The sequence below is a fragment of the Sander vitreus genome, chromosome 9, assembly GCF_031162955.1.
Source record: "Sander vitreus isolate 19-12246 chromosome 9, sanVit1, whole genome shotgun sequence".
Classification (NCBI taxonomy): Eukaryota; Metazoa; Chordata; class Actinopteri; order Perciformes; family Percidae; genus Sander; species Sander vitreus.
In genome coordinates, this window is record NC_135863.1 from 12705247 (window position 1) to 12719688 (window position 14442).

General features: G+C 41.0%; 1 protein-coding gene across 3 annotated transcripts in view; it reads right to left on the reverse strand.

The window, feature by feature from the left end:
• The window catches only part of armc9 (armadillo repeat containing 9), a 27330-nt gene continuing 12888 nt past the window's right edge, over positions 1 to 14442 (reverse strand). For 2 of the 3 annotated variants that reach the window (XM_078258777.1, XM_078258776.1), the window contains 7 exons: positions 13765 to 13817; positions 12153 to 12251; positions 11219 to 11328; positions 10261 to 10430; positions 9608 to 9713; positions 5756 to 5949; positions 1 to 1249 (listed from right to left, as the gene is read on the reverse strand). In XM_078258777.1, the coding sequence (XP_078114903.1) occupies positions 1227 to 1249; positions 5756 to 5949; positions 9608 to 9713; positions 10261 to 10430; positions 11219 to 11328; positions 12153 to 12251; positions 13765 to 13817 (755 nt within the window). In that variant the 3' untranslated portion in view covers positions 1 to 1226. Of the gene's footprint in view, positions 1250 to 5755; positions 5950 to 6637; positions 8945 to 9607; positions 9714 to 10260; positions 10431 to 11218; positions 11329 to 12152; positions 12252 to 13764; positions 13818 to 14442 lie in introns of those variants that run through there. The other variant, XM_078258778.1, reaches the window with a different exon arrangement.

Below are 14442 nucleotides of genomic sequence, written 5' to 3' on the forward strand. Positions count from 1 at the left end.
TGACATGTCACACATTTATTTTAAATGTCTTACAACAATATCAAAATTCATTTCTAACAACATAGAACATAAATATACTGTACATCACCACACCTGGAAAACAATGCAAACGATGGTGAATTTAAGATGCTCACACAAATTCAAGTATTTTCTGTCAGATGTTGTATGGATGGTAGTGTATGTTAATAGCAATAAGCACTTCTAAATCTTTTTAAAGAAACATGCACTGACAACTCATGTCAAGACCTGTGTCTTTCTTATAAACATTTCCTGGAGCATAAGTTAAACAAAGGCAGCTACTCTGATATCATGTTTTATATCTGAAGTAAATGAGTTATTTATTTATGAGGAGGGATATATTCCACCACAGTCAGAAATCAATATATACAGTACGTAGGTAAATTCAGAAGATTATAGATTTGTAGAATCAAGATGAGAACTTGAGCAAAGGAGCTTTCACTCTTTCTTTAAATATCTGTACAATCATTTCAAAGACAAAACATGTCCTTGCCAGGGCTCATATTAAATTAATTACACTTTGTGATAATCACAGAAAGATTATCAAACATTTATGTCTCTGTCTAATCATGTTTGGTTTTCCAAACCATTAGTGTACCATTAATCCCCCATTTATATGTAGTTAAAACCAGGTAAAACCATGCTGTGCTGAAGTCTGAACATGTCAGCTCGTATTCAGACTTAAGCGCTCTGCGCTTGTTTAGGATGTATCAAAAAGCTGTGTTTATGGGACTCTGTTTATCCCTAATGATGTGTCGAAAACCAGAAAGGTGATCAAATACGTTCTCTTGAACTGCCCCAACTCGGAGCACTCGGTATACTTCCGGGTTAGAACACCCGCATCTTGTTCCACAATAACTTTGTCATGGATGGAGGATGTCACACATATTTAGGTGTGCCAACTATCACCTCAATGAGAAAGTCAGGGCCAACTAACGCTACAAGGTGCACAGAGTTGGATGGCTGTGGGGTTGTGGTTATTGTCTGTATTATGTTACAGAAGAAGTCTGTGCTGAAGCCGAAGAGGGTAGGGGGAGAAAAAAATGGAGGGCCACAATCCTTCACATTGTTCAAGCCCCTTCTCCTGCTGCTGCTGAGCCTCGACCATCTCTGTTGCCCTGAACCTGATCACAACCTGGGCGGATGATGTTACAGGAAGCCCGATGCTCCCGGGGAGATAGTGCTACTCCATGGTGACAGCTCCCTCTTCACCTCCTCTTTGACTGGCTGCCTGATGGAGGAGAGAGAAGAGGAAGGGATGTGGGGTTTGAAAAAAAAGAGAAGGTAGAGGACAGCCATATTTGAACTTAAACATCAATAAAAAGAAAATGAAAGGAGATTCCCTCCTGACATGTTAAGATTTGTTATCATCTTGATATAACTTAAAAGCCGACTACCTACTTTTGGAAAGGTAAGGATTTGGGTTTTGTTATATTCTTTCCCACCTATTTGTGAGGATCTGATTTCCTCATTACATTTATCATTCAGTGTCTTAAGAGGTACAGCTGCACTTCCGACACTTTCTCTAGCTGCACCGCGACATAACGGGGATCTGTCATCACGTGAAGTCAGCCTTGTTGAAATGACTTTGGTAGGATAATACAGTTTTTTTTCCCCATCCTCTCAACATGGCGAGGCAGCGGCGGCTCTTTGTTTGCACTGGCTGAGTGGGTGGTCAGCTACAAAAATGCCTCCTCTATCTTTCCTTAGCCAAGTTGTCAGTCAAGGAAGTATTTACCAAATATGGATCTAAAGGGGATCCTGTCTCAACGTGTGGTTGGTGTCTCTGTAGCCAGACTCCACCAAGCAGCAAACATTAGGTATTATAAAGCCCGAGTCAGCAGAAGCTGCATTCAAGTAGAAATAAATGAAAAACATAGCCGCTCAAGAAAGGGAACATACTCGTTTCTCAGGCATTTTAGTTGATGAGAAATTAAATTGGAAAAAAACAATTACATTCGTACCAAAACTGTGAAATGTCATAATTGTTTATTAACTTTATATTAGTTCATGATTTATCTCTATTTGATTTATGGTAATTTTGTTTGGGCAAATACATACCCATCCATTCTTAACTTTATTTGCTGCAAAAACGTTTTTTTTTTTTTCTCAAACTCTAACAAGACCTCTGTTCCATTGTTCAGGAAACTGAACAATCTTTAAGTATATGACATAAATATTCATCAGATACAGTCAGGTCCATAAATATTGGGACATCGACACAATTCTAATCTTTTTTGGCTCTATACACCACCACAATGGAGTTGAAATGAAATGAACAAGATGTGCTTTAACTGCAGACTTTCAGCTTTAATTTGAGGGTATTTACATCCAAATCAGGTGAACGGTGTAGGAATTACAACAGTTTGTATATGTGCCTCCCACTTTTTAAGGGACCAAAAGTAATGGGACAGATTAACAATCATAAATCAAACTTTCACTTTTTAATACTTGGTTGCAAATCCTTTGCATTCAATTACAGCCTGAAGTCTGGAACGCATAGACATCACCAGACGCTGGGTTTCATCCCTGGTGATGCTCTGCCAGGCCTCTACTGCAACTGTCTTCAGTTCCTGCTTGTTCTTGGGGGCATTTTCCCTTCAGTTTTGTCTTCAGCAAGTGAAATGCATGCTCAATCGGATTCAGGTCAGGTGATTGACTTGGCCATTGCGTAACATTCCACTTCTTTCCCTTAAAAAAACTCTTTGGTTGCTTTCGCAGTATGCTTCGGGTCATTGTGCATCTGCACTGTGAAGCGCCGTCCAATGAGTTCTGAAGCATTTGGCTGAATATGAGCAGATAATATTGCCCGAAACACTTCAGAATTCATCCTGCTGCTTTTGTCAGCAGTCACATCATCAATAAATACAAGAGAACCAGTTCCATTGGCAGCCATACATGCCCACGCCATGACACTACCACCACCATACTTCACTGATGAGGTGGTATGCTTTGGATCATGAGCAGTTCCTTTCCCTTCTCCATACTCTTCTCTTCCCATCACTCTGGTACAAGTTGATCTTTGTCTCATCTGTCCATAGGATGTTGTTCCAGAAATGTAAAGGCTTTTTTAGATGTTGTTTGGCAAACTCTAATCCGGCCTTCCTGTTTTTGAGGCTCACCAATGGTTTACATCTTGTAGTGAACCCTCTGTATTCACTCTGGTGAAGTCTTCTCTTGATTGTTGACTTTGACACACATACACCTACCTCCTGGAGAGTGTTCTTGATCTGGCCAACTGTTGTGAAGGGTGTTTTCTTCACCAGGAAAGTATTCTTCGGTCATCCACCACAGTTGTTTTCCGTGGTCTTCCGGGTCTTTTGGTGTTGCTGAGCTCACCGGTGCGTTCTTTCTTTTTAAGAATGTTCCAAACAGTTGATTTGGCCACAACTAATGTTTTTGCTATCTCTCTGATGGGTTTGTTTAGATTTTTTCAGCCTAATGATGGCTTGCTTCACTGATAGTGACAGCTCTTTGGATCTCATATTGAGAGTTGACAGCAACATATTCCAAATGCAAATAGCACACTTGAAATGAACTCTGGACCTTTTATCTGCTCCTTGTAAATGGGATAATGACGGAATAACACACACCTGGCCATGGAACAGCTGAGCAGCCAATTGTCCCATTACTTTTGGTCCCTTAAAAAGTGGGAGGCACATATACAAACTGTTGTAATTCCTACACCGTTCACCTGATTTGGATGTAAATACCCTCAAATTAAAGCTGAAAGTCTGCAGTTAAAGCACATCTTGTTCATTTCATTTCAACTCCATTGTGGTGGTGTATAGAGCCCAAAAAAGATTAGAATTGTGTCGATGTCCCAATATTTATGGACCTGACTGTATGTGCATTTATATACAAATATATATTCTTGCCTTTTTCTTTACCATCATCGCTTAGCCACTTCTTTTAAATTGAATTCCCAAATTCATTCATAGATTACTAGACAGGTTGATGATCTTCACCTTCCTTTTTACAAACCAAAACGTGGCCAGTACTTTACCCCGTACTGTTCTTTGTGCATTTCTTTGTTATTATTGGATTGTTGTCTGATTGGTCAGTTTTCTGCTCATTTTGCGTATTTCTTGCTGTCATTTATTTTTATTGTATTTTTCAAAATGATGTTAGCTTAGCTTTATTTTCTTTCTTTTTTCATATTTCTTTCTTTTTCATTATTGTTTGTTTTTTGTCCTTAAGTTGAGGGTAGGTCCGTTGTGTAAGCCTGTGGCTTCTTGACTTCTCCTGATACATTGTGTTTTTTCATTATTTAGATGTTATGCAGTGTTATGCGTGTGCAAATAAAATCAATATATACCAATAAAAGCTAAAGATGCTCACAGTAAAAGTGTCTTTTGCTTGCCACGTCATGTGCGCCTGCTTATTGCCCTTAAAGCGGAACTATGATTAGGTGATTTCCTTATGAGTCGATAGATGTCTGACACTTGCCAGACCTCATAAGTACAACACACACACAGGAAGATGTGGTGGCTTGGACTAACCATTAGGCCCTATTACAGGCTTTATGGTAAGGACACCAGGCGTAAGAGCCAGAGTTACTTGCTTATCAAATGCAGTTAAGACGCATGAGGGCATGGAGAGATGATATCACCAACAACTAAGAGCACCAGAGCAACTGGTCAGGCCATCTTCCCTGCAGTGACTCAAGTTCTGTGAAGTTGCCTCAAATGCATAAGTGGCTATGGTAGGGATGGGCTGAAAAAACTAATGGACTACTTTCATTTTTTTTTATTTTAACAGCCATATACTGCCAATAAAAATATAATTTTCACACTAGGACTTGATTGCTATACAACTTCAGATGAATATAACCCTCAAAAGCATACAATCATACTCTCCTGACTCATGGTTCTCCTTTTTTAAGACTGTAAAGGAGAAAGTCAAAAAGACAAGTAGGGCTCTACAGATTTAAAACATTATGTTCAAAGCTGGCTGAGAAGTCCAAAATCTAAGCTTATTTATTTATTAAGATGTGAGCTCAAGGGAAACTGGAGCACGATTTGTCATTTTAAAGTTAATCCCACTTTTTGTCTGTTATTGTAAGTCTTCTTTTGTTTTTAGAACAACAAGAGTCGACAGTTCTGGTAAAACCTGTATGTAAGGAGCAGGAAGAGTTGTACAGGCAGATAACAGTACCTCCTAACTGTGAACTACACCACAGGGCATTTGCTATTGTTCCATGTCCACATTTTGTTTCAGGTGATTACGATTGGGTGATATGATTTGTCAACCAGGAGAGATTGTACTATACCATTTCTACTGAGGTAGCTATGCCTTACCTATAGTTGTATTAGGTAATTGCGGGCAATGCTACAAATCAATGACCATGACTGCTTAATGGTAATATTGCATTTAGAGGCCTCTCTTGTATCTGTGAGATTAAGTACCTTGATTTGACGGTTGTTTAATGTCCAGGATTTAAGAAAAAGTAACCACATTATTTGTGGTTATTTTCTGTGGTTAGTTTGCCAGTGACATTTCCATATTTATTATATTACAATATTAGCATAAAATATTAAATTTCGTATTCTGTTATGCAAGATGTTATCCATATTACCCACACCTGGACATGTTCAAAGTTTCGTGCTGGAAAATGAAAAAAAGACTGACATAAACAGTTACATAGCTGGTTATCTTCCAAAGTAGCTGGTAGGGTAGATAAAGCAACCAGCGTGAACCAAAATTTGCCAGCAATGGCTGGTGGGTACATGCTTACTTCCACTTTGTCGTCCCCCTCCTCCTGTTGAGCTGGCGGAGCCTGGTCGGTTACTTGGCTGTGGCTCCGACTGGGAGAACTGGGGTGCCAAAGCTGGGCCTCGAGCCCGGTGAGCACTGGTGTCCTGGCTAACTGTTGCATCAGGTGTACGGGGAATCTTGGGCTGGCTTGTAAATGCAGGGACATAATCACCACTGATGACAGGGAAAAGAGAAGAAAGAATAAATTATATTAAACAAAAATAAGTCCCACTAAATCACTAATCAGCACAAACACCATGATACAAAAATGGTGCTGCAAAAGCAGACAATCAAACAATATTGGCTTATGAAAAAGCTAAAAAATAAAACACAAGACAAAATAAGACAAGTTAACAGCTAAACTGGGTACAGAACATCTACACAATTTACCATTTTAAGGCTACATTGACCAAGCCAGCCTTGTATATTGATTATTTTATAGTTACTTTTTATTACAGCTATTCTTATTTCTTACTTGCTTACGGTTAGAAAGATCATTCAGAGAGGTCATCCTTTTATCTGATGAGCTGCTCAGTAGTCATGAGACACTACAGCCACAAACAGATCTCATTTCACAGAAGGTTTCATAGCACAGAAATCATGGCTTTCCTGGGTACAGCATCAACCTTGCACAAGCCTCTTGCTCTCGACACTTAATAGCATCCATTTCACTTGTTTCAGTCGATAGCCTCCACTTCTGGTGATGGCTTGCCAGACTTCTTTATTGATACTTCCGACATATCCAATGGGGACAGCTATCATTAGGGTCATCCATACCATGCAGACTGTTGAGGTGCAGAGTTTATTCATATATATATATATATATATATATATATATATATATGTAACTCTATATAATATTTTTTTTGTGATTTCTAGTTGCAGGTTTTTATACTATAAAACACATACGGTATACAATATCATACGGTGTTCAAAATGTGAATCACCATTAATGACATCCTCCCTGCATATTTTTACTTTCTGTTCTATACATGCTCTAATACTCCGATGTATTTACACTTCATAGTTGCATCCTTTTATGAAAATGACAATATTTTGCAGCCACAAACCACAAAATGTGTCTGTGTTAAATCATGTCTGTGCAAGTCTGAGAAGCAGGATGCATGCATTACTCTTCTGCCTACAGTAACACAGTGAAGGCCCAAAACTCTGCTCATGTCCTCATCAGGCAGGTGCCAAATGACCTACATCCTGTGGCGCAATCCCATACCATAATAGATGGATAGGTTTCAGTCAGCTCATTCTTGTTTCAGTTCACAGTAGTCACATTGGCATCCAACATGCCTGATATCATCTGGTATAACTGCATGTTTTAAAGGTTCTATAATCTTGAATGCTCAGCCCTGTGGAACAGGGAACTGAAATGTGCATGGACATTGCATAAATAGCCACAAAGTCAGCAACGCGAGGAGAAACAAGGTGTCAAGCCTTCAGTCTTTAACTTTGATGTCTGAATGGAAAAAGCCTGGCCGGCCCCCCAGGTGTTACCTTGAATGAGTTTGAAGCAGAGCGTTGCTAAAATAAAAACAAAGGGGGGGAATTCATTAACCTCAAAGCAAAAGGATACATATCCATCTTCTCTTTTGGTATTTGCCAAATTGCTGTGTTGCTAAGTTTCTATTCACCTAAGTATCAATGACTGTGTCCTAAAATCTCTTTAATATAAAAGTCTTGTTCCCAAACTGGGGTGAAATGAGGCTACTGAAGTTCGTATTGTAGAGGTGTTTTACATTTTTGGGGGGATGGGAGGAGGGATAACCGAAGCGGTTTCCTGGGACTCATTACTCTTGGCGGGATTCAGGAGTCAAGTTCCTCTGGGATTTGAAGGAGAGGAGAAGCAGGGGAGGTTTGATTGAATGAGTCTCTTTGTGGGAACTGCTCGTTTAAACGCATGTCACAGTCTCACAGACCAGCTTGGCGGTGCTGAGTCACCGATCGGTGTGGCGCAACAATTGCCAACTCTCTCCACAGACACACAAATGCACTGACACGCATTTCAGGGATTCACTGGAACATCAGCTGACTTGCACCATTTATTTTAATTTGCATAATTCCCCAACAACCTCACTCTGGCACTCTTCCATGGTAGTTGCTACCAAATGTGTTCTTTCTATTGTTGTGCTTCTTTTGAAGTCAGACACATAAGTCTGTTATGTTTGTTTTTCTTAATAGATCTCTAATTTTCACTTCCTTATACATGATCCATACATCCTCCTCTTTCTTATGTTGTACTTTATCTTTTATCCATCTCTTCTGTTATTTTCATAACCCACTTCTTACCCTGACTGAATTCAGTGGTTCTGACTGAGAAAAAGACACCCATACAGTAACAGAGAGATATGGCGTTGCATAGCAATGACTCAGATTGATTTCACACAGGTCTCACCCTCTAACCAGCTATAGGCTTGCCTTCTCACTTCTGTTGAGGAGTGAACTGAACATTTGCAATTACAACAGGCCCCTTTCAGGAGGGGCGGTATCTATGGCCACTGTACCGTAACCTGTCATCCACCTTCTTTCAGCAACTGAACCAGCCTGCGGTCACGATAGGCTTTCTCTCCTCCTCAGAAGTGACGATGCCCCTCTTTGCCACAGTACTACTGTGTCAGCAGATTCTCATTCCATTTGCAATGCCCTTTAAAGCATGCTGCGGCAAGAGTAACTTCCATAAATGTGTTTTATATCTTGCGTTGTGTGCCATCAGGAGGTAGCCAGAGCACAAACTGTTCATTGAACTGAAATGCACTGTTTCTAATGCATATGATAATACATTTTCAAGTTGAAGATCTCTCAATGTTTCAGACATGTAATCACAGCAACATACAGTACATGAACATGAACACACACAACACACACCCAGAGCCATTTGATCAGCATCACTTAAAAATATTACTCCGCCATTTCTATGGCAACATTACAGAGTTGAATTAAAAAACTGTTTTTGAAACATTTGTATTCATGTAAATCAGAAACCACAGTAGAACACACAAAAGCTCTCCAACTAATGTATATAAAGTGATTCATCGGATTAAACTCTGAAGCTCTGAAGTTAACTTCCACTGGAAATGTTTGGATCTGCGGCTGTGCCTTTGACTCGGTGCTATATTAATAATAGCTGCTACATTTCTCGGATGTACAGGAGCTAAATCTGTGGGGGGAAAAAATATTTTTTTAGCAGATATCTTAGTTACAACAAGATTGAGCTAGCAAAGCAGTTTTGTGTTTATATGTTTGGTAGTTATTCAGTTTGGGAAATCCCACGATCTCTACAAAGCTAACGTTAGCTTAAGTTGACTGGCTGACTCAGGCTAAACAGGAACAGGAAAATGTCTGTGTTGTTTGAAGTTAGCAGACGTATAGTATCTAAATCTATCCTTGGAAAAAATATTTTTTTCAGCCGATATCTTGGCAAAGCAGTTTGGTGTATATATTTGCGTTAGGAAATCCCACAATCTCTACAAAGCTAACGTTAGCTGGCTGACTAAAAAGGGAGGGACTAGAAATCGTCTCTGTTGCTTTTTTTAAATTTGAGAGCGAATTGCTCCACAATATAAAGTTTGATTATAACCTTTATCTTGTTGGTAACCGTTGTTGTATAATCACAATATTACACTCGAGGGTTTGATTTAACATCATATCATTGGCAATTCAGTGATGTTTACGGCCGTATCACTGTTGTGCCAATAATGACGTTAAATCAAACCCTTTGTGTAATATTGCTTACATACTTCCCTTGATGTACTTGAGTACATGTACGTGTGTGTGTGTGTGTGTGTGTGTGTGTGTGTGTGTGTGTGTGTGTGCAGTTTACCTGGCAGAGTGTCCATTGTGCTCCTCCTGGGAACGTCCTTTTCTGGTTCGCCCTTCATATGGACCCTCCAACTCGGACTCCTGGGACAACCGGCCACACTCTGAGTCTGAGTGTTTGTGACAGAGAGGAAGGACATATTAGACCTTCATCCCACTACCTTTTGAATTATATCAACCTATCTGCCTTTCAAATTTAAACTCAAAACTTAAATAAAACAATGCAACAGTACTGTTACACATTATGGTCACTATGGAACACATGAGCACAACCTGATGTCACGCTGATGTTTTGTGGAAAGTCAAAATAGGTCATTTGGTTTAGCCATTTGGTGCCCGCTTTGCTGAGTCTTTATCCCTTATGCTTTCTGAGGAAGTCACAGGAGCTTCGTTGCCTAGTGGACACTGGGCATCACATCAAATAAATCCACATAAACCAAATAAAGAGCAGCTGGTGGAAGGGAAATTAAATGTTCCCACAAATATGCAGCTGATTTTCAGTATGCACAAAGTGTATTAAGTATGAGTAATCTGACTGCATACATCTGACGAACAGACTTCAGAACAGCATTCTGACATGGTCAAAGACGTAATGTTGAACTTTTTTTGAGATTCTACTGCTATGTGCTATCAAATGTATTTTTTTTATCCACCCACCGATACTGTGACGTAGGGAGTCAGCAGTGCTGGGGCGACTGCCAGAGCGTGTTGGAGGTCGGGAGTTGTATCGAGAAGGAGGCAGGCTTCCTTCGTCGCTCTTCTGTCTGCTCAGAGGGTATTCCCTGTCCCGGCTACGTTCATCCCCCTGACTGCCGGATCGGTAATCCCTACACATGACACAAACAATACAGCTCAGGTTTTGTAAGAACTTGCATCAAGATGTTTTTTTTCTTACCTTCATAAGGGCTACTTCTTTAAAGTTGTACAACACTCTAACTTTATATTCAAACGTGCTACATAAATAAAGATTATCATTACCATTGGTTCCAGTTAGAAGTTGTGAATCCTTCCTGTGTATCAATTATTTGCTGGGAGTCGGTGCTCCCTTATCACTGGGGCCAGGTCATGTGTAGTACACCGCTCCCTCATAGCTGTCATATCCATTACTCTAAAATAACTCTTTCTTTAATCCCTGCTATCTGGCTTATAGTTTTTTATGACAATTATCTGCCTTTCAGTACATATCATCTCCAGGTCCAATCTCATCCTGCTGACTCATTCCCTTACAGGCTTTGCAATGATTAATGGCAAAATGTATTTGAACCCATTCTTGCTTTGACCTACTGCACTAGTTTTTATAAATGTAGGAACTTCCTTATCATTGTGGCAGCGCAATAATTGTCAAAATGACCTACAGGTTAGACTACAAGCTTTGTAAAATGATCCACTTTAAGATAGAGGCCAGACATCATATGAATAAATAGAGGCCAGACATCATATGAATTTATCTAGCCTAGTGTACAATGTACAACTAAAGTACCCTAAACCTTACAGTATCATGCACACTTCCTGTTACCTGACACTGACACTCACATACACCATGAATTAGCATGTCTGATTAGGAGGAACTGCAATTTAAACTGTCTGACATTATCTGTGTGTTTATTTAACTTACACCACGTTACGATGAGAACTTGGGGTGACTGGCCGTTGTAGGGGTTCATTGACACTTGGTTGCGGCAGAGGGTTCGACTTCCTTTTCACTTTTGCCATGTTGGTCATAATCTACACACACACACACACACACACACACACACACACACACACACACACACACACACACACACACACACACACACACACACACACATTACAATAAATGTTATATATCTGTGTTAAATTGGGAACTTGCCATTCCTAAACAACAGAGAGACATATTGTAGCGATGATGTTATGCAACAAATAAAGCCCGGTCGGAACGTGTCCACAGTCCAAGCTCTCTATGTGTGTCCAACACGTACTGTCTGCCAGAGCTTGTCCCATGTCCAGTGCCCCACGTACATGACCAATCTAGAGATCATCGTCAAACTGGTGATATGGTGTTAGCATGTGATGAGTAATTACAAAACGTCAATCAGAAGTTCTATGAGGGGTCAGAGGTTCAGTTACTAATTCAGTGTAAGTGCAGCATGATGATGACAACAATCATACATCTCCAGATTAGGGGAGTTGCCATCTGTGCTTGTATGTGTTTAGACACTCATTATTGGAACAGCTTCCTAAATGTGAAGACCTGCTTGTGTCCTTCCTCTAGCCATCTAGCATTAAGTATCACAATGATGTAAAATCTTGCAATTCATAAGGGGTTATTGTCTCTGTCGCGTGACACATGGCCGCACACATTAACAGTTCCCCCTATTCCAGGTATCGTTTCCACTAGCTGCTGCATTCTGAACTAGCTGGAACTGTGTAGTACACACATGCACCAACACCTAACAATTGCTTATTGCAGCCTTCTTGTGAGCTGTTTGTGTCTGCTAAGCAAACAACATGTTTATTTAACTTGTGCATAGCGAGGAGTGTAGTGAGTGTGTGTGTCTTGCTCTTACCCCCAGGTACTCCGTGGTAAGCAGACTTTCTCCAGACAGTTCCCTGGGCTGTGGTTGGAGAACTTCCTCTATATCTAGGTCTGTTTCCATTAAATCTTCCTGTCACAAGACAATGATAGTATGCAGTGTTAGTAATTCAGATTTTTCTTAACAGTCAGTATGTAATGAAATCAACACAGCTGACATGCTCTCAGCCTTGTGACTATGGTCAGTTTGGTGGTGCCTAATTTCCTTTTTAGAATGAACTATTTCGCAATACCATTGATGTGAGTCTACAAACTAGGACATACACTACTACAATGTTTGGCACCAAGTCAGACAGTGCCAATAAGAGACCAGTGTAGTCTACACTTGTTGGACTCCCTTACACAAGTGGGGAACATATATCAGTTCACCCTTATAGCAATGGTAAATGGATAGCAGCTAAAAAAAACACCACATCTGAGATCAGAGGCAATGGAATAAAGGCACTCGCACTGAAGGAATTTGCATGCGACCACTAGGGGAATAGTGGGACACACATACTGTACACATACATATACACATACACAGACACAGACACACACACACACACACACACACACACCAAGGATACTGCAGCCATTCCCACTTTCTCACAGAATCCAATCTGCCAAGACCATGACCCCCCCCTCTCCCACTAATACACACATGCACAAACACACACAATATCTGTGTCATGCTGAGATTGCCATTTACAGGTTTTGGAAATGTGTTAAATATGAGGCGTTCATTTCTGGGCGTGCTTCCCCTCACCCTCGTTTTTCATCCATTTCTCATTTTTGTTCTTTTGATCTGATATATTCATATATGGATAATATAGGCCGGGAGCCAGGTCCACTCCTCAGGATGTTTTTTGCTATCTTTTTTTCACTATTATTTCCTATTATCTTATACCTTGGGCCATCACAAGTTGATAACGACCACCCCCAACTCGGCCCCGTTTGGTCTCAGGGGCCAAAAAACACCCTTTTTGGGAAAAGCTTTTGGCGGAATGATGTAATTGTAAATATTAAGGTACTGCAGCTACATAAATGGTCATATAACCCTAATACTTTACATGGTGTATCCTGACACATAGGGGAAACTAGCAGAAATAGATTCTGGGGATTGCTGCCTTTTTGCTGTCAAATATCACCCTCAACATAGGTCCCATGACATGGCGCTCTTTGGATGCTTTTATATAGACCTCAGTGGTCCCCTAATACTGTATCTGAAGTCTCTTTCCCAAAATTCAGCCTTGGTGCAGAATTACAGCCACTAGAGCCAGTCCCACAATGAGCTTTCCTTAGTATGTGCCATTTCTGTGTCTGTAGCTATTAAGGAGGCGAGAGGGGGGGGCAAGGTGGAGGGTGGGGGTGTGGCCTTGACCAACTGCCACTTTGATCGTTTTAAAGCCATGATGTCTCTCTTTCTCATGGGTGGGCCAAATTCTCTGGGCGGACAAAGCAGAGAAAGGGGAGGTAACCTTGCTCCTTATGACCACATCCTGAGGAGTGGACCTGGCTCCTGGCCTAATATAGCCCTATAGTTGGGACTACATGGTGTAAAGCAATACCATATCAATGCCTAATGGGTTGAGGGGAGGACTTACATCATTGTCGTCCTCTTCTTCTTCATCGTCTGACTCTGGCCCCTCCTCATCAGCTGGGTGAAACACAGCCAGATCATAAGGATGAAACAAGTTAGATGATTTTCCAACACATTATAAAACACTTTCAAAACCCACCATTCTTTACATTTATATGAAGTTGTTCAATTCTCACAAGGTAGGGAATGAGTCCTTACCCCAAGTGAAGGAGTTCAAGTACCTTGGGGTCTTGTTCGCGAGTGAGGGGACAATGGAGCGGGAGATTGGTCGGAGAATCGGCACAGCAGGTGCGGTATTACATTCAATTTATCGCACCGTTGTGACGAAAAGAGAGCTGAGCCAGAAGGCAAAGCTCTCAATCTACCGGTCAGTTTTTGTTCCTACCCTCACCTATGGTCATGAAGGCTGGGTCATGACCGAAAGAACAAGATCCAGGGTACAAGCGGCCGAAATGGGTTTCCTCAGGAGGGTAGCTGGCGTCTCCCTTAGAGATAGGGTGAGAAGCTCAGTTATCCGTGAGGAGCTCGGAGTAGAGCCGCTGCTCTTTTGCGTCGAAAGGAGCCAGTTGAGGTGGTTCGGGCATCTGGTAAGGATGCCCCCTGGGCGCCTCCCTAGGGAGGTGTTCCAGGCACGTCCAGCTGGGAGGAGGCCTCGGGGGAGACCCAGGACTAGGTGGAGGGA